The following is a 27244-nucleotide window of genomic DNA, read 5'->3' on the forward strand; positions in this document are numbered from 1 at the left end:
AAGTCAAAGATATATCTTCTCTGGCTAAAGGCTATTTGTAAATAAGCCCTGAGTCCTCGGAGAGGGGCAGTATACAAATCTTATAAAACATTATTATTATTATTATTATTATTATTATTATTAAACTAAACACCATATTTCATCAGCACTTGAGCTAAAACAGAGATTTTGTCACGCACTGTGGAAATCAAGAGATCCAGGCAGTTCAAATAGGTGGAAAGATTTATTACAAACCCTCTATAACAGTGATGGCAAACCTTTTTTTTGGCTCGGGTGCCAAACTGAGCGCACACACGATAGCATGCATGCGTGTGCCCACACCCACAATGTAATGCAGATGCACAGGCATCACTGAAGCCTCTGAACTTCCAGTAGGCCCACATTGGGCTATTTTTTGCTCTCCCCAGGGTTCAGGAAAGCCTCCTGAAGCTTGGGGAGAGCAAAAAATGGCCATTTCTGAACTTCCGGTTGGCCCATTGGGCAATTTTTCTCCATCCCCAGGATTCAGGAGGCTTTTCTGAAGTCTGGGGAGAGTGAAAATAGCTGAAAAGAAGGCTGAAAATCAGCTGGCCAGAACATGCATGCACACTGGAGCTGACATAGAGCAACGCCTCGTGTGTCCTCAGATATGGCTCTGCGTATCACCTGTGGAACAGTACATAGGTTTGTCATCACTTCTGTATATGAATCTGAGCTGCAAACTAAAACAATTTGGCTGTAAATAAGGAATTCACAGTGGGTTGAACTTAGATCTTTTATGGCTACAAAGGAACTCATGACTGATGAAGCATTTGACCCCGTCCCTCTGGCTCAGCCTGTTCATCTCCTACAGCTTTAAGAAAAGCATTTTTCTGCTGGGAATGCTGAAATTCTGGACTTTATTAGTACAAGTCTCAAAATACTTCAAAATTCTGTTATTTAGATTATATTGATCTAAAAATTAGGGTAGGTTTAACATTTATTTATTTATTTATTTAGTCCAATACATAATACACATTGAAGAGAATAGATATTTAGTAATATAACTAAAGAAACGAATAGAAGAAAAGATATAAAAGTATAGGTGAACAAATTTGAAAGGAAGAAAAGATAAATGAGATAAGGAGAGACAATTGGATAGGGGACGGAAGGCACACGGATGCACTTATGCAGGCCCCTTACTGACCTCTAAGGAGCCTGGAGAGGTCAATCGTGGATAGTCTAAGGGTAAAATCTTGGGGGTTAGGGGTTGACACTACTGAGTCAGGTAATGAGTTCCATGCTTTGACAACTCTGTTGCTTTTAATACATGCATTTAATAAATGCATAAAGAATCAATCAGCTTCTCTTGCAAGTTCATGCATATATTTTAAAAATTCTTACCAGTGTCTTTTTACAGAGATGGGGAATGTTTGAGATAACCAGACAGACAATTCAATTAAAGAAAGTATGGATAATTTATCAATTAAAATGGAATATCAAAGAAGATGTTTGTTTTTTTAAAGTATTTTTTTATTTTTCCATGTGTGCTTGGTTTCTGGGAATTGAATGAAGTAGTTAAAACATAGTGAAGAAAACATAACATGCACATTTAAGGGAGTGAAAATAGACAGAAAGGAAAATTAAATTCACTTGCCTATGGCAGGGGTCCCCAAACCTTTTACACAGGGGGCCAGTTCACTGTCCCTCAGACCTTTGGAGGGCCGGACTATAAAAAAACCTATGAACAAATCCCTATGCACACTGCACATACTTTATTTTAAAGTAAAAAACAAAATGGGAATGTACTATTTAGAGGGGGGGGGGAAGTCTGAAATTCATATATGTTTATGTTTTGCTTTTAATTTTCTTTTGTTAACATCTGATTGGCAATACAAGGTTTTCTTGGTTTATAGAAAAATGTATAAAAATGTTTATAGAAAAATATATAAAGAAAGAAGGAAGCACTTTGGCATAATGGTTAATAAGTTAGAAATATAATTGGTGTTGTACTTTTTGAAGGAACATTAAGGAGGGAATTTAATTAAAAGAAAAGTATGTACCTGGATGACAACATTAGAAAAAAAAAACTTTTGCAACTTTTTTGATGATTGATATTAGTTACTGACAAAATACCACATTTTAGATGGTACATTGTATTGTTTGAATGTATGTTGAGAGAAAAATTTAAGCAGTAGAGTGCATGGGAGATTCGGGAGCTTATTATATAGATCAGTAAAATTTTGTAGGCTGCTGCGGGCCAGATAGATGCCCTCAGCTGGCCACATCCGTCCTGCGGGCCGTAGTTTGGGGACCGCTGGCCTATGGGCTATGGACTAGATTTCTGTCATTTTGCCAAAAGATCTTACAGCATTGTTTAAGAGATGAATAGGTATATTTGAAAAACTTAAAGTGATATTTGATCTGGATGTAACAAGGGTAGTAAACCCAGGGATAGTCTCAGCACTTTTTCCAAGCTATTCCAAATAATTTCCCTGGGAGGGCATTTGTGAAGAATTGGAAGCTTTCTATAAAAACAATATGGAGCTCAGTTCTTGATCAGGAGGAAATATCAACAGCATGACTGTGTAAATAGATGATTCCTTAGGAAGTGGATACGCGATGGAGCAATTCTTAAAACTTTCATTTCCTCATAAGACTCAGTTGTTTTGATATCTCACATTTCAGTAAATCTAATTTAGTAATACTATTACTAACATTTCAGTAATACTAATTTACATGCAATGTAAATATCATAGCATTTATGGACTCCCAAGATTTAATCAGCGATAATTTGAATTTCAGTAGTGTTAGTACCAAATTAATGGGCATAGCAAAATAGGCATTGCTGGTGCTCTCTAAATGATTTGAAATGCATTCCCACAGTCCCTGGGGTTGATGGAAATTGAAGTCTGTAATATTATTACAAAGACAGGCTACAAGAATGGTGGAAGGTCTTAAGCATAAAATGTATCAGGAAAGACTTAATCTGTATAGTCTGGAGGATAGAAGGAAAAGGGGGGACATGATCGAAACATTTAAATATGTCAAAGGGTTAAATAAGGTTCAGGAGGGAAGTGTTTTTAATAGGAACGTGAACACAAGAACAAGGGGACACAATCTGAAGTTAGTTGCGGGAAAGATCAAAAGCAACATGAGAAAATATTATTTTACTGAAAGAGTAGTAGATCCTTGGAACAAACTTCCAGCAGACGTGGTTGGTAAATCCACAGTAACTGAATTTAAACATGCCTGGGATAAACATATATCCATTGTAAGATAAAATACAGGAAATAGTATAAGGGCAGACTAAATGGACCATGAGGTCTTTTTCTGCCGTCAGTCTTCTATGTTTCTATGTTTCTATGATTAATGTAACTCATGCATAAAATTATATCCATAAGCTAAGAGCTGGGGTGGCTCAGTGGTTAGAATGCAGCACTGCAGGCTACTTCAGTTAACTGCTAGCTGTAGTTCAGCAGTTCAAATCTGACCACCGGCTCAAGGTTGACTTAGGCTTCCATCCTTCTGAAGTGGGTAAAATGAGGACCCAGATTGTTGGTGGAAAAATGCTGATTCTGTATAGTGCTTAGACAGAGCTGTAAAAGAACTATGAAGTGATGTATAAATTTAAATGCTTTTGCTATTGCTAAAATAACTCAATAATTATAGTCTGTACAATAATAACGAGTTGAATAGTAAAAGGGGGATAGTTAATGGCTGTGGAAATTTCAATTTCATAGAACTGACATTTCTACACATTTTAAAAGTGGTCAGAAATGATAACATTAGTAGAATGAGCTTTCTTCATGTTTTTATATGAAAACAGTCTCATAGACTAGATGCCTGAATAGTGCAGGATAATATTATAAATAAAATGGACACGTTTACTTCCAAATAAGCCACAATCAGTTGTTGTTTTGTTTTAAAAGAAAATCTATGGGCAACTGTGTGAAATCCATCAGTGAATAGCAGCCATTGATCAGACTTTTAAAAAAGGCTCTTTGCATCTTATTTTCCATCCAAATCTTGGGAATATCTACACAAAACTAAGCCGAGAATCTAAAAGAAATAACCAATTCTTCAGAAACCTACTTTCCCCTTACATACTCTGCCTACCATGCTCGTCTTTGTTTGCATTCAGACTGTTAATTTACAACATGTACCCTAGTTTATCCCCATATGAAATAAAAAGAAGAAAAGGGACTATGGGAAAAAGTGTATCAATCAACTTTGATTGCTACCTTTCTCTATGATATCTCCATGTTTATCCTGTTAAGTTGATGATTATTTTTGTAGACTGCATATAATTCAAAGTATTTTAAAATTAAGGACAACTATCAGTTGCAGCTGTATGCTAAGGTTCAGGAAATGGGGCTCAGAAATAAAAACATATTCTTTAACTCAGGGCAAGTGATTTTTTTTCTCTCTATCTAATTTTCTAAAATACCATTCTGAAAAGGGAAGGAACAAAAGAAACAGATTCTTAATGCTCCTTTGGGGGCAAGACTCCATCACAGGTTGGGCTGGATCTGAAGAACCACTAGATGATAATGATTGTATCTCCTATTACCATAGTCCATATACAATAAAACTGTATGTCATTCTTGCTTATAGATCAAAACCCCAGTAGAAATGTGAAAACTCACCTAGCTTCTCGTCTGTGTGAGCAGTCTGGTCCATTAAAGATTTCAGCTCGGTACTTTGAATTAAGTAACTTTTCAATTGTGTCATCATTAAGCGAATCTCTTGTAGCATTTCTGTGCTGGAGATCTGCTTTGCCATCATCTCCAGACTGTAGACTTTATAGTCCTGCACCAAGTTGCCAAAGTAAGAGTCTTTATCTTGGGCCAGTTCCACAATCTTCTTCTGGAGCTTTCGGTCAGAAGAGAGAAATGCTGTGAAGACATTGCTTAGGCTGACCATGGACAGACGACGCTTGGCCTTGCCTAAAATCATAGAATGGGTCTTCTTCACTGTAGGTCTCTTCCTCAATTCGAACTCATCTTCAGTGCTACTTGTAGAATAAGAATCTGGCTCAGATTGAGTCCTTGCATTGCCTACAGAAGAATGCACTGAATCACTTGAATGTTCACAATCTGATATGCTGACAAGCTTAAGAGGAGATTTCGATTCCTTGTTGGAAAGGGAGCAAGTTTTTTCTACTGTTTGTTTATTTTCTTGTTGAACTTCTGACTCTTCAATGTTCTTGTGCTCCAAAGAAAAAGAGCTGGTAGATGATGACTGCTTAAAGAACCTCTTCTTTCTTAGTGGTGGGATGGGAGGCTGAGAGGGCTTTCCCAATGATAAGTTATGCTGTTGTTTTGTAAGTTCCTTCTTGTCCTCTCCATCAGGGTTCACATTTTGTGCATTTGAGGCAGATTTCTGTGTCACTTCCACCAATACATCTGGAGCTTTATCACCCTGGTAATCGTTAGTCAAAGTTTCATTCTTCTTATTCTGTTTTTCTACTTGTTTTTCTTCTGGCAGTGAACGTTTCTGACTTTTATCCAAGGAAGAATTTCCAGAAGTTCTTTCAGATAAACATCGCCTTGGTGGAATGGATGGAGGGATCTTCTTCAAATTTGTAGGTGGAAGGCTATGAGGAAAAGAGAGCTCTTGTCTGCTATCTTCCTTGTCTTTGCTAATTTCAGTTTTCATCTCCTTCTTTGTTTTCTCCAAATTATGGAATTGATCCTCTTTGGAAGGGGTCATAGAAGATGTTTTGCCTTGCTTCACAGCATGAAAGGACAACAGAGATGGAGGAGGAGGAGGAGGAGGACGAAGAGAAGGAGGAGGAAGAGGTGGTGGAGGTGGTGGTGGAGGAGGAGGACGTTGAGTAGGATATTTCTTTGGAGGTTTTGTCACAAGGCTTCTATCACCAGAAGGACTCTCCCTGAAGATCTCTGAAGGAGAAACATGTGGGGGAAATGGATAGCTGCTCTCCTCTATAAAAATAGGATTTACAAACCACAGCTTGTCACTTCCTATTGACAGCTCAGTTTCACATGAACAATTGTTGGTGCTGCTTGCAAAAGGCTGGCTGGGGTTCTTTCCTTTTTTTGCCTGAGCTGTGATATAAGCAGAATCTTTCACAGAATGGAGAAGCCTTCTTCCTTCTCTTTGTTGTAAAGAGGAGTTCCAGAAACCTGTGAATAAATAAGCACATCCACAATAATAGCCAACCAAAAGCAATATTTTAACAGTACTTGCACAATGTTGCTTAAAAAGTAGAATTGTTCTGTCTCCAACTGTACATGAATATATCTGTGTGTCAAACTAATCCAATTAATGTAAATAAAGATACATGGTGTAATGATATTATAGGAGGAAAGGAAGTTAATAGCCTTCATGAATATATAGGGAGAGCCAGCATTTTTCCCAATGCAAATTTCCTGAATAAGATGAAACCCACTGCTTTCAAAGTCATTTGTCACCTTAATTTTAGTGGGCATGTTGGTAGCTGTGCTTTCAAAGGCATTTGGAACCTTATTACTCAATTCTATTTCAAACAGTGCCATCAGGCCAACTCATGGCATAAATTGCTCCCTTTTTAATGGTAGAGTATTAAACTGCAAATGAATATGGAAATATTATGCAAGAAATATTATTTGGAGATTTATGAGACAGGTCAAATAAAGATTCATTTCTACTTAGAAGATCGTGTTTTATAAATGATTAATAAGGGCTTGGGTGTCCATTTATCAGGGAAGGTTTAAGAGATTGTTTGAATTTCCTTTTAACTACATGATTCTATAAAAAGTTCCTTGGACCCCGGGAAATGCACTTCAGGCTACTTTTTGTATGCTTTTACCTATGTGTTTGAGAATATAATATAATTAAGGAAATGCAACACCCAAAGCATATTTGATACAGAAGAACATGGAACAATGTTGCAGACAACTTTTTATAAATCGTATATACAAATAGAATACAAATCAGAGGTGGGTTTCAGCAAGTTCTGACCAATTCTGGAGAACTGGTAGTGGAAATTTTGAGTAGTTCAGAGAACAGGTAAATATCACCTCTGATTGGCTCTGCCCCCATCAGTTCTCTGCCTCTCAAGTCCCAGCTGATCAAGAGGAAATGGAGATTTTACAGTATCCTCCTCCTGCCACGCCCACCAAGCCAGTATCTCCTCTGACCATTTTTGAACTCTGTTCCAGAATATTTTTGCCTTGTTGCAAAGCCCACCATATATGGTAATAAGAACCATTCTCTTTCCTACATTTCCAACATTTAGGTGAATGTTTTTTAATCTATTTTAGCTAATTGTATTGGTGTTCTATGCTACCTATAGAACATTTTGTACCAATTCTCTTTGTACGTTGTGGCTAGTGTTAGCTTTTTGTTTCTTATGACAATGAATCATACATAGGAGAAGAATTCCTAACTGTGACTAGGGCTCACTTCATATCTTTCGGTCAGAATAAAAGTGATGCGATTACAGTACTTTTTAAGTTCGCTTCCTAAGTTTAGGCAGAGTGTTCAACAGAATCTAAATTGAATGAGAACAATTGTCCTGTTGATAGCTTATCTTCAACCACTTCATAATATCTAGCAGGAACTGAACAAATTAGAGTTATAGATGACATCTTTGTGAAATTCAGAAATGTTTGCTGCACATAAAGTTGACTTACTAGGGCTCAAGAGCCAACAAGACCTAGACTTAAGACTATGTTCAAATCCATTACAATCATGTTATCATATAGACCAATTTTCACTTAATCACTATTGCGTAGACAAAACTACTTTTTGCACGGGAAAAATTAGGGATGGAATTCTATATTCAACCCTAATCTGAGGAAAAGTGGAATATAACTATAAAATCTAAAAATCTAGTATTTTGGTGCTGTGAATGTTCTATCATTTTTTTTCCTTTTCTTTCCTATCAGTACTAAGCAAAACTTGGTTACATTTCATATTCTTCCTGGGCATATTGTTTATTTCTTGGGTTTGCTAATTTTGTTATTTTAAACCAGGTCATACAAACACATATTTGGTTAAAATCTAGATCCAAACTGAAAAACAAATGTACTGCCAGTTTCATTTGAATGAGAGAAATATATAAACCAACAATTGAACAATGACCTTTTGATAGAAACCATATTCACTGCAGAAGGAATGGATAATACAAGTTGTCTGTAGGACAATGTACTGGTATGTATCAGTTTGGAAGATCAGTGCAAAATGGGGAATTCCACCTTCTATGATTCCAGAGGAACTGGAAATTGGCAATAAGCGAGTGTTTTAGAGTATACAATCTTTCCTTTTTAGGAAAGAAACTATGGCTACACTACCTAGTGTTGCCTTCACTTTATGTTGGTTAGATTTCCTAAAAAAACATTATGGACTATAGTCTATGAGTAGTTATGCCCTTATTTAGTATGACTTTTTAAAAAGGAAGGTTTAATAAGAATGATGGCTTAATAAGACAGCACATGCTTTGCAAACAGGAAGTCCAAGGTTTAGTCCTGGGTATTTCCAGGTTCTTTCCTAAAATACTAGAAAGCAACTGCTGGTCAGTCTAAACAATATTAAGCTTACCTGGCTAATATATTTGGTACAAGGCAAATTTACTTTGCACTTTAAAAAGTATTTCCAAGGGCTCATAGACTAATGTGCATATTATTTTAATAATCAAACCAGTGCCCCCCAACCAGGGACACTTAAGTGCCAGGGACAAGTTCCACGGAGGGCAGTTTTTCTATGGTCTAGGTACAGTGCTTCTCAAATAGTGGGGTGGCCCCCCTGGGGGGGACATGGAGCAATGTCAGGGGGGTTGAACGACTCCAGGGAACGTGCTTTTTCTTGCTAAAGGGAGTAGGGGGTTTTCTGCACCGAACAATAGCACACAGCAAAGAGCAGAAGATATGAAATGCAGATAACAAATCCTTAAGAGACACCATGGAAAATATTTAATAGGGATGAAAAGAAAGGAGGAGAGAGATGGAGATAATGAAACAAATGTAAATCTGCCAAAAGCTAAGACGAGAAAATATGACGAAGCGTATGTAGCACTTGGTTTCACTGTGACTACAGTGGGAGACAAGGAAAGACCGGTATGTTTACTGTGTCAAAAATGTTGGCAGCAGACAGCATGAAGCCAAATAAATTAAGATGTTACTTAAGCACATTACACCCCAATCGCTTGAGTTTTTTCAGAGAAAATGTGCCGAATAATTCCAACAATTGTCCCAGTGGAGAGTTGCAGGGGGGATGAAGTGTTTACTTCTAACATAACAGAAAATAAAGTGTTAGTGATGACCATTAAAGCTCTACATGGCATTGGACCAGAGTACCTCTGGAACCGCCTGCTACCGCACGAATCCCAGCGACCAATAAGGTCCCACAGAGTTGGCCTTCTCTGGGTCCTGTCGACTAAACAATGTCATTTGGCGGGCCCCAGGGGAAGAGCCTTCTCTGTGGCGGCCCCGGCCCTCTGGAACCAACTCTCCCCAGAGATAAGAACTGCCTCCACCCTCCCTGTCTTTTGTAAACTACTCAAGACTCACTTATACCTCCAGGCATGGGGGAGTTGAGACACCTTTCCCCCAGGTTTTTTTTAATACTTTGTTTTATGTTTGGTATGAATGTGCTGTTTGGTTTTTTAAAAAATAATGATAGGGTTTTATATGTTTTTTAATATTAGATTTGTTCCACTGCGATATTGTTTTTATTACTGTTGTGAGCCGCCCCGAGTCTTCGGAGAGGGGCGGCATACAAATCTATTAAATAAATAAATAAAAATAAATAATTGAGAAGTACTAGCCTAGGATGAAGTGGTTTCATGCTTATACATGATCTGTGGCCCAGCGATTCGGGGGGCCTATCTAAATCATTTTGGCATATTCTTTATTGTAAGAAAAATTATATTATTATTATTATTATTATTATTATTATTATTATTATTATTATTATTATTATTATTATTATTTAGATTTGTATGCCACCCCTTTCCGTGGACTTTCCATGGACATATTAATCTGATATTATAGATGAGTTGATGAATCCCAAGGAATTGGACACCCGCAATTCCAGTGAAATTGCAGCTTAGGTGAAATTTGAACATGTTTATTCATACCTTTTCCTCAAATACACTGCACTTATTTTATTTAAAGTAAGAATAGATTTACAAACAGAAAGATAAGTATATATATTAAGAAATTAACCACGCTTCCATATGAAAGCAGTATTAAAACAGTGGGATTGAGCTGAATGTACCAAATTCCTTCTAGAATTCCTTCTGGTCATGTATTTCAAATTTTTGATAGAAATTTGCATGTTTTCTACCATTCTCCTTAGGTAGGTGATGATGTCACTGAGTTTGGTATGTATCTTTGTGAAGAAAAACAAATTGTCTGTACTGAGTTGAGTTGACCCTGGGACCATGGTGGGTTGCTCCCAGTTTAGCCCAGTTCTTAGAACTAGTACTGCTGGTGGTGGGAGGCTCTGACCACCTGCCCGGGACACTCCATCCACCTGTCTGGGATGCTTCTGTGCATAGAACCCACTACTCCCTGGGACAATCTTAAAGTGTTAGCTGCTCCTCTACTTCAGAGGTAAGGACTGTGAGGCCATCCAAATGTTTGCTAAACCACTATTCTCAGTATCTTTCACCAAACGTCATGCTGGCTAATGTTAAAAGAAATTGTAAAATAGCAACAGCTGGAGAACTGCATGTTTCTCCATCCCCTAGGTAAAATTCTAATGCAGATGTAAAGTCAGACATATCTAAATTTAATACTGTAGCTCTTCTTAGGCCTCACTAGCAATATTTATACTCCAAATTAAAAAGAAAAATCCTTCCTACCCATTTCTTCCCTTCAATTACATGAGTTTAAATCTGTCAAAATGTAATTAGCCAATTGACATATCCTCTGTGGGAAGCTACATTTGAACACAACTTGGTAACTGCCCCCAATTAATGACAGTGAAAAGTCAGCCTAGTCATGTTATTTCCATGCTTGAGGCAATTGTCATTGGTTGCCTAATGTCTCTGAGCCCAATTCAATATATGAAAATGCCAAATTATACTTTACTATCCATATTTTTGGGACAACAGCTTTTAGCACATACTTACTGACTTATTAATTTTGTTTGCAATAGCACTTTTTAACAGAGCCAGCATATTGCCCCCAACAATCTGGGTCCCCATTTACCCACCTCGGAAGGATGGAAGGCTGAGTCAACCTTGAGCCAGTGATGAGATTTGAACCGCTCACCTACAGATCTACAGTCAGCTTCAGTTGCCTGCAGTACAGTGATCCCCCGCTCGTTGCGAGGGTTCCGTTCCAGGAGCCCCCGCAACGAGCGGGTTTTCGCGAAGTAGCGATGCGGAAGTAAAAACACCATCTGCGCATGTGCAGATGGTGTTTTTACTCCCACAGCGCTAGCGAGGAGCCGAAGATTGGGGGCGGCGCGGCTGTTTGCCGCCGGCATGGGGGGCTTCCTAGCAGCCCCCCAAACCCGGGTTGGGGGTCCGGGGGGCGCTGTCTCTCGGCGCTTTCGAGCTGAGTCCGGGAGCGAATTCGCTCCCGGACTCAGCTCGAAAGCGCCGAGAGACAGCGTGGACAGGCCCGTTCCTTGGCGCTGTCTCTCGGCGCTTTCGAGCTGAGTCCGGGAGCGAACTCGCTCCCGGACTCAGCTCGAAAGCGCCGAGAGACAGCGTGGACAGGCCCGTTCCTTGGCGCTGTCTCTCGGCGCTTTCGAGCTGAGTCCGGGAGCGAACTCGCTCCCGGACTCAGCTCGAAAGCGCCGAGAGACAGCGTGGACAGGCCCGTTCCTTGGCGCTGTCTCTCGGCGCTTTCGAGCTGAGTCCGGGAGCGAACTCGCTCCCGGACTCAGCTCGAAAGCGCCGAGAGACAGCGTGGACAGGCCCGTTCCTTGGCGCTGTCTCTCGGCGCTTTCGAGCTGAGTCCGGGAGCGAACTCGCTCCCGGACTCAGCTCGAAAGCGCCGAGAGACAGCGTGGACAGGCCCGTTCCTTGGCGCTGTCTCTCGGCGCTTTCGAGCTGAGTCCGGGAGCGAACTCGCTCCCGGACTCAGCTCGAAAGCGCCGAGAGACAGCGTGGACAGGCCCGTTCCTTGGCGCTGTCTCTCGGCGCTTTCGAGCTGAGTCCGGGAGCGAACTCGCTCCCGGACTCAGCTCGAAAGCGCCGAGAGACAGCGTGGACAGGCCCGTTCCTTGGCGCTGTCTCTCGGCGCTTTCGAGCTGAGTCTGGGAGCGAACTCGCTCCCGGACTCAGCTCGAAAGCGCCGAGAGACAGCGTGGACAGGCCCGTTCCTTGGCGCTGTCTCTCGGCGCTTTCGAGCTGAGTCCGGGAGCGAATTCGCTTCAGGACTCAGCTCGAAAGCGGCGAGAATGAACGGCGTGGGCGGGCGAAGGGCGGGCGGCAGCGAGGAGTTTGCGTGGGCGGTGGGGAAACTCCTCGCTGACGCCAGCAAGAGGGGGAAGACCCAGGAAAGCCACCCAGCAGCTGATCTCCCGGTTGCCATCTACGCATGCGTGCCCATAGAAAAAACGCACGCATGCGTAGATGGTATTTTGACTTCCGGGTTGAAAAATCGCGAAGTACCCTGTTCGCAATGGTTGGGGACGCAATAAACGGGGGATCACTGTACAGCACTCTACCTGCTGCGCCACCCCAGCTCTAGATAGCATGACATGAAAACATTATAATCCCATCAAATTTTCTAGCCATCTTGTTGAAGGATGGGTGCATTGAATAGTGTGGATCTGGATAAATCCAACCCATGTTGTTCTTCTGGTACAAAAAGTATTTTGCTCCATCTGTTTTAATGATTTTTTTTTTTTAAAGGAAATGCCTAAAATTAGTTTTGTTCTCTTACATAGGTAAAGGTAAAGGTTTCCATCGTGCTTGCGTGCTAGTTGTTCCTGATTCTCGGGGGCAGTGCTCATCTCCATTTCTAAGCTGAAGAGCCAACGCTGTCCGAAGACGTCTCGGTGATCATGTTGTGTGGCACGACTAAACGCTGAAGATGTTTACCTTCCCACCAAGGTGGTCAATTTTTCTACTTGCATTTTTACATGCTTTCGAACTACTAGGTTGGTTCAAGCTGGGGCAAGTAATGGAAGCTCACCTCGTTATGCGGTGCTACAGATTCAAACCGCCGAACTGCTGACCTTTCTGATTGACAATCACAGCGTCTTAGCCACTGAGCTACCACCTCCCCATATAAGGAGCATTTAAATACAGCTTCTCTTAATGTACAGTATATAATTGTAAAAAAAACCTGTTTTTTCTTCTTATGTAAATAGCAATGTTGTAAGCATCAGCCAGAAAGATCCCCTTTCTCCCCCTTTCCCCCCAGATTCATGTCTTCCCATAAATGTGTGGGGGAAGTTGGTACAAATTTCTGATTGCAAAAAGTTGAGTCTAATGCCTTTCGATTCTGCCATTTACCCACCAATAAACAATGAACAAAGTGAAGCAACAAAAATGAGTAATATCTACAAATTTAGAATTTCTTTACATGAGCCATAAGCAAAGACACAAGCAGAATGTCGTGATAATGCAGTGCTTCTCATCTTTGGCTCTTTTAAGATGTGTGGACTTCAGCTTCCAGAATTCCTTAGCCAGCATTCCACCAAAAGAATTCTGGGAGTGATGTCAGCCATTTTAAAGTTGCCAAAGCTGAGAAACACCATGCTAAAAAATAAATAAACCCAGAAGCTCGTAGAACAAACCTTCACCCTCAACCTCTAAAACAGAGGTCTTCAAACTTGGCAACTTTAAGACTTGCGGGCTTCAACTGCCAGAATTCTCCAGCCAGCATAGCTTCAATAGCAATAAAATTGCAGTAGCACTTAGATTTATATGCCACTTCACAGTGCTTTACAGCTCTCTAAGTGGTTTACAGAGTCAGCATTTTGCCCCCAACAATCTGGGTCCTCATTTTACCGACCTCATAAGGATAGAAGGATGAGTCAACCTTGACCCAGTCAGGATCAAACTGTTGAAGTGCTGGCAATCATTGGTCAACAGAAATAGCCAGCAGTACTGCATTCCAACCACTGTGCCACCAAGAATAGAACTTTTCTCTGCATTGAATTGCATTTTATTAGATAGGGCTCAGTATTCAAGTCTGTCAAGGTCCATCTGGATTCTGAGCCTGTCCTCTGGAGGGGTTAGCTATTCCTACCAGCTTAGTATCTGCAAATCTGGTTAGTTCTCCTTCTATTGCCTCGTCTAGGTCATTTATGAAGATATTAAAGACTACTGGGCCTAAGACAGAACCTTGTGGTAACCCACTGCTTACTTCTCTCCATCTAGACTTAGGCCCTTTGAGGACTACTCGTTGAGTACGGTTAGTCAGCCAGTTGTTAATCCATCCCACATTTTTATAGCTTACAAAGAAGTAGGTTGTGGTCTACTTTGTGGAATGCTTTGCTGAAGTTTAAGTATATTATGTCCACAGTGTTTTGCCAGTTTACTAATTTAGTCACAGTGTTGAAGAATGAAATGAGATTGGTCTGGCATGATTTGTTCTTAATAAACCCATGTTGGCTGCTAGTTATTATTTTGCTTGTTTCTAGGTGATAGCAGACCAGTTTTTAAATGATCTTTTCCAGTATTTTCTGGGCTATTGATGATAAGTCGATTGGTCTGTAGTTATGCGAGTCTGATTTCCCCCTCTTTTTTGAAGATGGGAACCACATCAGCTCTTTTCCAGTCCGCTGATAGTTCCCTTGTGTTCCAGGCTTTTGGGAAGATGTGCAGTGATTCTGCAATGAAATCTGCTCTTCAAATGGAAGATAGTCCTCAACAGCCTTTCACACATTTCTATGAAGCACTTCCACAATGGGGAGAAGGAACAGACCACAGCAATCTGAAATGTGTTTTTCTGGCAGAAATCTGTAGCATCATATAACAAAATCAAACTAATAAGATAAGATATGTGTATTTGTAGGTGTATTGTATCAGTTTTCAGTGTAACTTACCTGTTCCCAAATCAGAGATGGTTTCTAATTCCGTGGCACTATTAGCTTCCAGTATTGGTTGTGGCAATCTTAGTGTGTACGGAAGCAGATCTCTAGAGAATAAAAAAAGAAGGAAACCAAGGGAGAGGGAGGGAGAGAGGGAGAAGGAGAGGGAGAGAATATGAGAAAGCAATACAATGTTTGTTGTGTGTATCAGTAGATTACCCATATCTCTGAGTTATTGGTTTCGTTTTTAATCAGTTTGCCCCTCCCTGATTCCAAACATTTCTGGGTTGTTGAGTTGTGAGCAATAATATATTAATTTGCAAGGTTGTCTCTAGATATAAGGCTATTTTGATCTTTGACATAGAACCAGGATTTAATTTGATTGTGTTTTTTAGGGATTTCTATGAATTATAACAATATATTATCAGCACCAAGGCCTCTCTTATTTCAACCCTGAGCTACAAATATTCTCTGTTAACTAATTTATTCTCATTAGAGCAGAATTGAGAGAAATGCTGTTAGTGTTAGTAAGGAAAAAGAAATGATGAAAAGAAATTGGAGTGTTGAAAAAGAATACGCTTCAGATCAGTAGTGTTGCAGCCAGTACAGTCCAATATAGATTAGATTAGATTAGATTTATTGGATTTATATGCCGCCCCTCTCCGCAAACTCGGGGCGGCTCACAACAATAATAAAAAACAGTACATAATAACAAACCCAATACCCACCAATCTAATTACAATTTAAAATTAATAAATTCATAAAACAGTCCCAAAATATATAAAAACAGGCACACAGTCAATCAATCAAATGGCAAAACAACATGGGCAAGGGGGAAATGCTTTAGTTCCCCCATGCCTGACGGCAGAGGTGGGTCTTAAGGAGTTTACAAAAGGCAGGGAGGGTGGGGGCAATCCTAATCTCAGGGGGGGAGCTGGTTCCAGAGGGTCGGGCCCCCCACAGAGAAGGCTCTTCCCCTGGGTCCCGCCAGACGGCATTGTTTAGTTGACGGGACCTGAAGAAGACCCACTCTGTGGGACCTAACCGGTCGCTGGGATTCGTGCGGCAGGAGGCGGTCCTGAAGATATTCTGGTCCGGTGCCATGAAGGGCTTTATAGGTCATAACCAACACTTTGAATATGGCGCCCCGGTAGCGAAAATGAGCTGTACATGTAGCCCAAGCTGACTAGCAGGCGTGCGCATGCATTGGTACAAGATTCAGCTTCTGTGTATACTCCAGAAGCTAAATATCGCATGAGGTTGTGCACATGAGCAAGATTTTGGCAATTTTTACTGATTTTTTGCTTTTGCATATGCGCGGAAGCAAAAATATCGGCGAGAATCACCGAAATCTTGCTCTCAGGCACATCCTCACACAAGATTTGGCTCCCAGTGCATGCACAGATGCAGAATCTCACACCGATGCATGTATGCATGCCCGTAGGATGTGCGCCTACCCACACCGGTCATCGAGAGCATTCCGGTGAGCGCTGGAGAAGAGGAACCCCTGCCTGCTTCAGATATAGAAAGTGTACCTAGCGAAATGTGAAAATATGAGTACCCTTTGCTGATGCAGAGGCTGTTTGACCTGTTTAACAGGCACCAAGATTGTATCAGAATCTGATGATTGGAAGGAAGCTATTTTTTTCTCCTCTCTTCAAAGGGAAAGGCAACAAAATTGAATGGAAGAGCTATATGGGGATTAGTTTCTTAAATGTGTTTATCAAGGCATTTTGCAGGTTTCTGAGTGAAAGACTATAAAAGGCAGATGAGGATACAACTGCCAAATTTTGAAAGTATATTTCAAGTTTAACGGATATGGATAGACCAGATTTTGGCTCTTTAACAGTCATTTAGAAACATATGAATTTGGGAAAGAAAATATGCTGTACTTCTGTTGGATTTTTAGAGGATGCACGTGATGCAAAGAACAGACTTGAATTTTGGGGGAAAACGTTTTGCATGAATATGGTGTTGTTGGTTGGTTGTTGAATTTGGTAAAGTCCTGGTGGAAATAAAACCTGCATAAAAATCAGTGAAACGTTTAGGGAATTGTTTCAGTGAGTAACATTTAGGAAGGAGTCAAAAAAGAACGTGTTAAGTTGTCTTGTATGTTCAATGTATTCGTGGATAAATATGCAAGAAGTGCTTGCACATGATGATTTAAGAAGATGAGGATGTATAGTCAGAAAATGCTTTTTATAACAACTTTTGACAAAGAAATGGAAAAAAAGATGTTTCTGCTCATTTCCTTTTCTTATAAGGAAGTGAGAATTCAGTGTCAGGAGAAATATAAAAATAGGATATAATAGGAAGAATGAAGTGTAGGTGGCTATAGGGATTGGATCACAAATGACTGAGTGTTAAATCAAAGTGGATGGAAAACAAAACTGAAAGCCCAATACAAAAAAAAAGGCATAATGATTTGTATAACAGAATAACAAAGTTGGAAGGGTCCTTGGAAATCTAGTCCAACCTCCTACTTAGGCAGGAATTCCAAATAAATGGTTGTCCAATCTCTTCTCAAAAATTTCCAGTGATGGAGCCTCCAAAACTTTGGGAGGCAAGTCCTTCCATTGATTAATTGTTCTAATTATCATACAGTTATTTGGTCATACAGAGACAATATATGAGGAACAAATCAAAACCTGTATAAATGAAGGAAGTGTAAATTGGTCAATAGGAAGAGGACGTGTGATAAAACTATGATAAAAAGGGAAAGAAAAAAGAAGAAAAAAGAGCACATCAATTTTTAGGAAATAGCAGGAACAAGCATACTAATTTGCCAGGACAAGAAGAATGTGAAGAAGTGTAGTGGATATTCTTCGTATAAAGGAATTTCACTTCTTTTCTTATCTTTGTCCTTCCTACTGCCCTTAACTTCTCTCTGCATTACTATTTCTTATTTCTATGTACCACATGGTATTGGTTGTATTAAAAAAGGAAGGGTGTGACAGCTATGTATATATGAATGTAGAAATAAGACCATGGGTGGTCTCGTGAAAAACGTTTTTTGATTAATTAAAAATTTATTTGTTGTAAGCTGCCCTGAGTCCCAGTGGGATTGGGCAGCATAGAAGTCGAATTAATTAAATAAATAAATACTTTTTTTGTCATGAACATAATACTTAGAAGTGGCCAACTATGGCATCTTTACGATCTGTAGACTTCAATTCCCAGAATTCCTGAGCCAAATTGGCTGGCTCAGGAATTCAGGGAGCTGAAGTCGTTTAGATGCCATAGTTGTTCATTCCTGTCTCAGAGTCTTTCTATACTACTCTGTTGCATCCCCGAGATGGCATGAAAATTGCTAGTCCCATTGCTGTTGTTATTGGCCCTCTTCTCAGTCACTACCAGTCTCTGATTTACTTCAAGGCGATGCATGGCAAAGTTTGCCTATTTGTATATCCCAAGGCTGTCCTTAGACATAATCAGAATAATAGTACTGTATAACATAATGTTAATGCAGGCAGAATTAAGACAACTCAAACCTTTCTCATACCTTTCTCAGACTGAATGGAAGGCAATCTGATGGAAACTGAGCAGAAAAATAGATGCTGCCAAGGTATATTTCTGCCATAATTAGTTACCACTTTGGCAGGATCCTTATTCAAGATCCCCACTTGTGATAATTGCCATTTCCTTATTAGGAGTTGATAAGAGTGTATACCATCATTCTCTGTGCCAATCAAGCACGAAGAAGGTGTAATATAAACACAAGAATGGTTGGTGATATTGAAAGAACAGAAAATGATGAAATGGTCATAATGTCTTCTAGAGTTATCCACTACTATTGTGCTGATATAATAATAATGAGAACAGGCCCTGGATGGTTGGGGAACACTATAAAGGCATTAATGGGGAAGACTTGTGAAGTGCATGCTCTTCATAAGACGTCACTGGTTGTAGTTAATCAGGCCAACAGGCTTCAATCCAGATATAATAGGGCTGCAGTATAGCTAACGAGTACAGATTGACTAACGCTATTTTAAAACAATAAATAAATTCATTTAACTGACTGGTGCTATCATTGATCACCTATCTATATCCACAAAGAGGGTGTCCAGCATATTCAGAAACCTGCTATTCACAATAGAAAGTTATCCCATTTAAAATATCACAAAATGCAGCCATAGAGGTCCTAGCCACCAGATGAATGGTAGTAGAACATGCACATGTACGATGTGCTTCTTGGGACATATCATATTCCCAATTTTTGTGTAATTCTAAACGTTCTCTGTGTTCCAACCTATTAGTGCCTATATATACATATCCTTTGAAGAGATTAGGGGCACAAATTAGATTTAGCTATTATAAAGGGCCATGCAGCAAAATATTCTGAAACCACTGATTGAAGATTCTTTGTTCTTATTCCCAAACTGAGGTCATTCTTTAAAAAAACAGCTTGGAGCAGCAAGTTTCATTTAATATATGCAAATAGAGCTTGGCTATAGCTTCTCTATATTAAAGGAAGTTGTTTTTGTCACACAATTGGACAAGGGTTAGATAAACTGCTTGCCTTGGCAAATCCTAAAAAAAGGTTAAGCAATGAACTCACTGCCATCCGTCCACCCACTCCACTTTTCTGATACTTGTTTTCCATTAGTCCAAATCCTCTACATTAAATTTTATTTAGCAAATGATCTTATCCAAGGCAATTTCAATTACTGTAAATGTTCACTGGACTATTTAGGATAATTGGACAACTTACATCCAACAGTCACTTAATTATATGTATTTTACTTATTTTTAAAAATATAAAAGATTTACAATTTAATTATTATAATTTTCATATATCCCTCCTACCGAGTGGATATATAAAATAAAATTGTCAGATAACAACCATTTTGGGATTCCTGAAATAAAAGAGATCCTTTCTGCTATGTAAAAATGGACAGTATTTAGGGCCAGGGTCAGCGATTAGTCATATTCATGTTAGTCATGTTTAATGAACAGAAGGACCAGGGAAGATATGATAGCCGTGTTCCAGTATTTAAGGCGTTGCCATAAAGAAGAGAGAGTCAACTTATTCTTTAAAACACCTGAAGGCAGGTCAAGAAACAATGGATGGAAAGTAATCAACGACAGAACCAACCTACAGCTAAGGAGAAATTTTGTGACAGTGAGAACAATTAATCAGTGGAACGACTTGCCTCCAGAAGTTGTAAGTGCCCCAACACTGGAGGTTTTAAAGAAGAGATTGGACAAACATTTGTCCATGTGTATGGTTTCCTGGTTCAGTAGAGGGTTAGACTAGAAGACTTTCAACTCTGTTACTGTTATTCTGCTACAGTATTATGAGGAACTTGTTCATGCTCCCTCCAATTTGATTTACAAAAGTGAAGTTGATGTTCAGATAATTAGTTCTTTGGTAACATGTGAATTGACAGAACATCACCAGAACATCAGAAGGAGGCAGCTCTTTCTCCCATTGCTTTAATGCTGCTTCTCAGAGTCTTTCGCTTGAGGTGACCATCTTGTCTCTTGCTCACACAATAATAGGTTTGACTTTGGGACCTCAAAATACCTCTTGTTTAAGTTTTCCTAATAACGATGTGTAGAGGGGAAAATGAGAAATAATAATTTCATAACAAGATTGTCTCGAAGCATAAGGTAACTTTGGATACCAGTAGTGCCAAACTATTTTTCCCCTCTGTTTTTTTATAGCAGTTCATATATTCAAGATGTATGTAATTATAATGCAAAGCAGGTGATGGGAAAAAAATAAAAAAGTTATAAGGGGACTTTTCATAAAGAAAGATCTGTTCTGCATATAGAATTGCTCTAAGTGGAGGGAATATAATGGGTTGAATTCACATTATTGATTGCAGATAGAGGGTGCCTATTCTGAATGCTCCTTCAAATAAAATACTTCCTATGAATAGAAAGATATCATCCCAAATTTGTCGGATCTGCTTGGCTAGGCTTTTTAAAAATTAAGTTAACCAAGAAAGAATTACTAAATGTAATTTCTGCACTGCCCCATCCATAGTTTGAAATAACATTCTACAAATTGAATTTCCTTATTCTGCTTTCCTGTGCAAATTATGTCAGCTGCAATGTTATAGACTACTCAACAATTCATGTCCCATTGGGTCACAGTTTCCAAGATATTTCCTTATCTAAAGAGAATAAAAGAATGACCAAAGATAAGCAAAGAAGGAGAAGGAGGAGGAGAAGAAGAAGAAGAAGAAGAAGAAGAAGAAGAAGAAGAAGAAGAAGAAGAAGAAGAGGAGGAGGAGGAGGATAACAAATAATTGGAAATGATGTTGTAGGTCTTCTAGTCCCGCCCTTTGCACAAACAGGAAACTCTATACCATTCTGGACAAATGGCTGTCCAATCTCTTATTAAAAATTTCCAGTGATGGAACATCCACAACTTCTGAAGGTAAACCACTGTTCTCACTTTCAGGACATTTTTTCCTAAGTTCTATGTTGCCTCTCTCCTTACTTGGTTTCCATCTATTACTTCTTGTCCTGTCTTCAGGTATTTTGGAAAACAGGTTGAGGTCCCCCTTTGTTTGCCTTAGCCCCTCAAATATTGGGATAAGCAGTGGGAGCAAGTTGCTTGCCCTCCCTGTTGAGAGTGGGAGTCTGGCACGGGACACTGGAAATCCTTCCTCCCTCCTTCCCTCTCTCTTTCCCTCCCCTTTCTAGCAGGTAGGTAAGTTGCTGTTGGATGGGAAGGTGAGGGATTGCGAGACTGGCTGGGAAACTGTCATAGAATATTGGAAAGGAAGATCATGTAACCACAGTAACTAGTAGCACAGAAACAACCACAAATTCCCCAAATGACATTCCCTTGGGAGTCATGAGTACTGGATTTGGGATAAATTCTGTAAGTTAGTCCATTTCATTCAAAGGTTGTTGCCATATAGTGCACTGTTTTACCTAGTTATAACAACAAGGATTTTAGTAGATAGATATGAGAGAGAGAGGGGGAGGGAGGGAGAGAGAGGGGGGGAGAAAGAGGAAAAAACATAAGAACATAAGAAGAGCCATGCTGAATCAGGCCAAAGCCCATCGAGTCCAGTATTCTGGGTCACACAGTAGCCCACCAATTGTACATGGGGATCTTGAGCAGAAAGAGAAGGCAAAACCCTCCCTTTCCCTTGACCCCCAACATATGGTACCCAAGGGAATCCTGCCTGCCTCAACCAACATAGAGGTGGCACATGGACATCCTTTTCAATAACCACCGATACACTTGGTATCCATGAATCTGTCTAATCCTGCCTTGAAGCTATCAAGGCAGACAGCAGTCATGACCTCTTTGGGAAGTGAATTCCATAAACCAATGACCCTCTGGGTGAAGAAATATTTCCCTTGATTTATCCTCGCTTTCTTACCTATAAGCTTTAGGGAGTGACCCCTCGTCCTAGTATTGTGTGATAGAGAAAAGAATTTTTCTCTCTCCACCTTTTCTATCCAATGCATGATTTTATACACTTCGATCAAGTCACCCCTTAAACGCCGTCTTTCAAGGCTGAAGAGACCAAGGCGTTGCAATCTAGTTTCATAAGGGAGGTGCTCGATTCCCTTGATCATTCTTGTTGCCCTTTTTTGCATCTTTTCCAGTTCCATTATATCCTTCTTGAGGTGAGGTGACCAGAACTGTACACAGTACTCCAAGTGTCCAAAAAAGAGAGAGGATGGTGTGTGAGATTTCAGTGATTTTTTTTGCTTGCATGCATGCAAATGGACAGAAGCAAAAAAAAAAACCACACGAGTGTCCTCTCATGAGATTTTGCACTTTTTTTGCTTCCTGTACATGCACGGAAGCAAAATTGCAGACGTGAGCATGGGCAGACACCCGTATCATCAGAATGTGCACACATCACACTGGTATGCCAGAAAGTGCAACCCGCCCTTGGGATAGACATACAGACATGATCTTTATAGAATGGGATTCCTTTTACTTAGCCATTATGTTGGCAGCCCCAGGGAACAAGGAATTCCAGGCAGGTGGACAAACAGGTTTTTTCCCATCACTATTCCCTCCTTTGTGGGTTGAGGGAGCATGCTCTCCATTCCACCTCAACCAGCCTCTTGACTTTTTTTTTTGCAGGCTAGTCATTTTTACAAGCAGATTTGCAAAGTCACATAATAATAATAATAATAATAATAATAATAATAATAATAATTTATTAGATTTGTATGCCGCCCCTCTCCGAAGACTCGGGGCGGCTCACAACAAGTGATAAAACAATATTGTACATGGCCCGGTGGTGATTGGAAAATATCTATCCAACTTACCTACTGACACAGTAAAACGCCACCAGTTTGAAGATGTCTTCAAACACAAGAAGAGATCCTTCCAGGTGCAATACTGATGAGAGATAAGAAAAGTATTCAGGGATTGGTCTCACTAGATCAGAGAGATTGATGCATGAGGGTCCCGTTCTGAAGTGGTAACTTCACAGCAGTGAGCCGCCCCGAGTCTTCGGAGAGGGGCGGCATACAAATCCAAATAATAATAATAAAGGAGAAATGGCAAAAAATTGGTGATGTGTCTCATTTCATTGGTGCTGTTTAAAAAATAAAATTTACAGTGACAGATAACAATTTGACATTTGCCACAAATAATTTGCTGTGAAGTTGGAACGAAACATACGAGCTAGAATCAAAACTGCTTACACGGTTCTGTTCCACTTCCTATCAATTTGTTTAAAACCTCCTTCTCAGAGCAAGGATTTTATCCCATTGCTCAATTTTCACTTCACTCAGGAATAGAGCTACAAATCCTGAACACTGATTATGCCTCGGCAACCTTTGATACGATTAAACAGAACAAAGCATTCTGCAATGAAAAGAAAGAGAATAGCTTAGCAAAACTAGTCCAGTAATTGGCAGAAAGCACAAAATTATTTGGCCTGGGAAAAATAATGCTGTGATTTCTCCTATGCCTATTTGAAAAGAAAAACTAGGAACGAAGGGATAATGTAGTTATGGAATGACTGGGAATAACAAGTTAAAAATTAGAAGGCACCTAAATGGGGAGAATACTTAAAGCAAAGTATCTAGATGTAGTTCAGCAGTTCAAATGTCACCACCGGCTCAAGGTTGACTCAGCCTTCCATCCTTGCTAGATGAGTAAAATGAGGACCCAGATCGTTGGGGGCAATATGCTGATTCTGTAAACGGCTTAGAGAGGGCTGTAAAAGCACTATGAAGAGGTATATAAATTTAAATGCTATTTATTGATTTGATTTGATTTGATTTGATTTGTATGCCGCCCCTCTCCATAGACTCAGGGCAGCTAACAACAATAATAAAACAGCATATGACAAATCTAATATTAAAATAACTATAAAGCCCTTATTAAAGATCAAACATACACACAAACATACCATGCATAAATTGTATAGGCCTGGGGGAAAGGAATATCTCAATTCCCCCATGCCTGGGTTTTAAGCAGCTTACGAAAGGCGAGGAGGGTGGGGGCAATTCTGATCTCTGGGGGGAGCTGGTTCCAGAGGGTCAGGGCCGCCACAGAGAAGGCTCTTCCCCTGGGTCCCGCCAAACGACATTGTTTAGTCGACGGGACCCGGAGAAGGCCAACTCTGTGGGACCTAACCGGTCGCTGGAATTTGTGCGGCAGAAGGCAGTCCCAGAGATATTTTGGTCCTATGCCATTGCTAGTGACTGAGAAGAGAGCCAATAACGACAGCAATACTACTAGCAATTTTCATGCCACCTCGGGGATGCAACAGAGTAGTATAGAAAGACTCTGAGACAAGAGTGACAAGATTTCCTTGTTAAACTTGATTTAAAATATTAACTTGGATGTCTTAAGGAGAAAAAAAGGGGCAGGAGCCATGTCAATAATTCAGGATGGTGCCACAACTATGGAAATCACAGATCTCCCCCCCACTTTTTGTATGCAAAGACAAATCATCTCATTATATTTAACTCACTCTCCCATATTTGTTGGCTTTTGTTTGTGGACGGCCTTTAAATTCCATCCTGAATATGTGTTCTTGTAAAATCTATAAACTTGCTCACTATCATGTGACAATTAAGACCCAGTTTCACACTAAAGCTACTCCATGACCTTCGTTTTCACATTTAGTCTGACTTTTTCTACAACACCCACACACTTTGGAGACAAGTCAAATAAAGTGCCTTAAAAAAAAATACAGAAGAGAAAAGGGGAAATGGTGACCCTTTTCTAGAAGCAGGCTATTTCAAGGAACTCAGCTTAACAGGAAGGGGAGTGAGCCACCCCGAGTTTACAGAGAGGGGTGGCATACAAATCTAATAAATAAATAAATAAATAAATAAATAAATAAATAAATAAATAAATAGATAGATAGATAGATAGATAGATAGATAAATTAAATTAAATTAAATTAAATTAAATTAAATTAAATTAAATTAAATTAAATTAAATTAAATTAAATTAAATTAAATTAAATTAAATTAAATTAAATTAAATTAAATTAAATTAAATTAAATTAAATTAAATTAAATTAAATTAAATTAAATTAAATTAAATTAAAATAAATAAAATAAAATAAATAAATAAATAAATACATAAATAATGTTTTTTTTTAAAGACCTCTGCCTCAAATTGCTAGGATGGAGCTAACATCAATTCTATTATACCTTTAATCAGTAACTAACTTTGACCAGGCCATGGAAATGACCTTGACTCAGTCTGGTCCGGTCACCCTGTCAATAACAAATTAATAGTTGGAGAACCCGGACTCAGGCCTGTTTCCTTCCTACTCTCCGCTCTATGCCATTCTGTGTTCTCCTTTGTATTTCCACTGTCCTTAACAAAGCGAAAAACAAAAATAGATTGCAACCTGAATAGTTAAATTCAAGAGTTGATAGTGGCCAGCACCATCTGCTTAAAAGTTTATTCAGCACAGAAGACCTAGGCTCTCCACTAATCAGTGCTGGCCAAAAAAACTCTTTTCTGACACCAGCTACTCCTAAAAGGCATTCCCTGTACTTCTATGTATTCCAGCCCTTTAAAAAAAAAAAATCTCACTGTACACTAATTATTTTCATCCTCCCTCCCTCTGAAATAACACAATGCATAATGATACTAGAGGTGTGTCTGCTCACTGAGTTGCTTAGGGCCATTCTTACCATATTGAACAAAAATGGAGAGGGGAGACGTATAAATAAATAAATAAACAAACAAACAAACAAACAAACAAATAAATAAATAAATTTTAAAAAAAAACCAAATCGCACATTAATCTTCATGGTGGAGAAGGGATTTAAGTCCAAAGACTCCAAATCAGTGTTCATTTCCTGAGCTAGAATTTTGGCCCCAACAGCATGATGCAAGTCCAAATTGTGACAAATATTTTCAGGAATGTTTCTCTGGTACTGTGCTTCACTCTTGGTTGCGTAATTCTATAATCTGCTTTTTATATTAGCCTAACTCTAATACTTCTATTTGTAAAAGTCAACCAATCTAAACTGAATCACAGTTCACCTCAATAATATCCGTTTGCCTTTCACATTTAATCTACTTATCGTGCTTTCTGAAAACTGCTAAAGCAATAAAAACTATTAAAGCCCTGCTAGTCTTTCACAAAATGACTTAAGAAATCTATTAGACTGCCAGACAGGTCTTTGCTTCCCTCAGAAAATATAAATAAGAGAACATTTATTTTTCTAATTACTAGAACTCGCTAACAGATGCACAACTTACCCAAAATATGGAAAGACACCAGAGGCACGACCCTGAGCTTACTCCAATGTGCTGTGGTCACGGTTACTAAATATGGAGAACTGACACAGCTATCTTTGGCACATTGCTGGAGCTAAAAATAAAACCAGTGACCATGATTGGAAAGCAACATCTCCAAGGCTCCACTCTGTTTATCTGTGAGACAATGTCTTGGCATTGTAAAGGATCAGGTTTGAAAGCCTGCAGTTGTTCTTATGCCACTTGTAAAGCTGTTCGGTTTTACACTGTTGTTGGGAAAAAAGTTCTGCCCTTTGGTCATACCAACTTGAAAGGGAATAGTGATTGAACATCTAGAAGGTAGGTTCATTTGTCCCCAAGTTGCTGTCCCCTACAAAGGCACCATGACACTCATCCTGAGAAACGATTAGGAAGAAATCTCATGCCCTGTAGGACAGTATTTGTACTACCCATGTTATAAAAATAAAAGCAATATTAAACTTATTTTTTAAAATCAGAAAACAGAATTATTAAAACATTCTTAGGGAAAAATATAACAGAGCTATAGCAATCGCTAAAAAGTATAAAATCTGTTGTTCCCCTCTGCATCCTGTGCAGTTGATCTTAGATTCTGAGGATTGAGAGATGGGTGTGGGTTGGTATCCTAGGCCAGTGTACTTGGCACCT

At 39.5% G+C, this 27244-nt stretch overlaps 1 protein-coding gene across 1 annotated transcript in view; it reads right to left on the minus strand.

Moving 5' to 3' along the window:
• RIN3 (Ras and Rab interactor 3) overlaps positions 1-27244 on the minus strand; it is a 133696-nt gene that overhangs the window by 46008 nt on the left and 60444 nt on the right. The window contains exons 4-6 of the mRNA XM_070753586.1: positions 23164-23236; positions 14923-15014; positions 4608-6107 (exon numbers count right to left, since the gene is read on the minus strand). Of these exons, the coding sequence (XP_070609687.1) occupies positions 4608-6107; positions 14923-15014; positions 23164-23236 (1665 nt within the window). The remainder of the gene's footprint in view (positions 1-4607; positions 6108-14922; positions 15015-23163; positions 23237-27244) is intronic.

This window comes from Erythrolamprus reginae, chromosome 1 (assembly GCF_031021105.1).
Source record: "Erythrolamprus reginae isolate rEryReg1 chromosome 1, rEryReg1.hap1, whole genome shotgun sequence".
Lineage (NCBI taxonomy): Eukaryota > Metazoa > Chordata > Lepidosauria > Squamata > Dipsadidae > Erythrolamprus > Erythrolamprus reginae.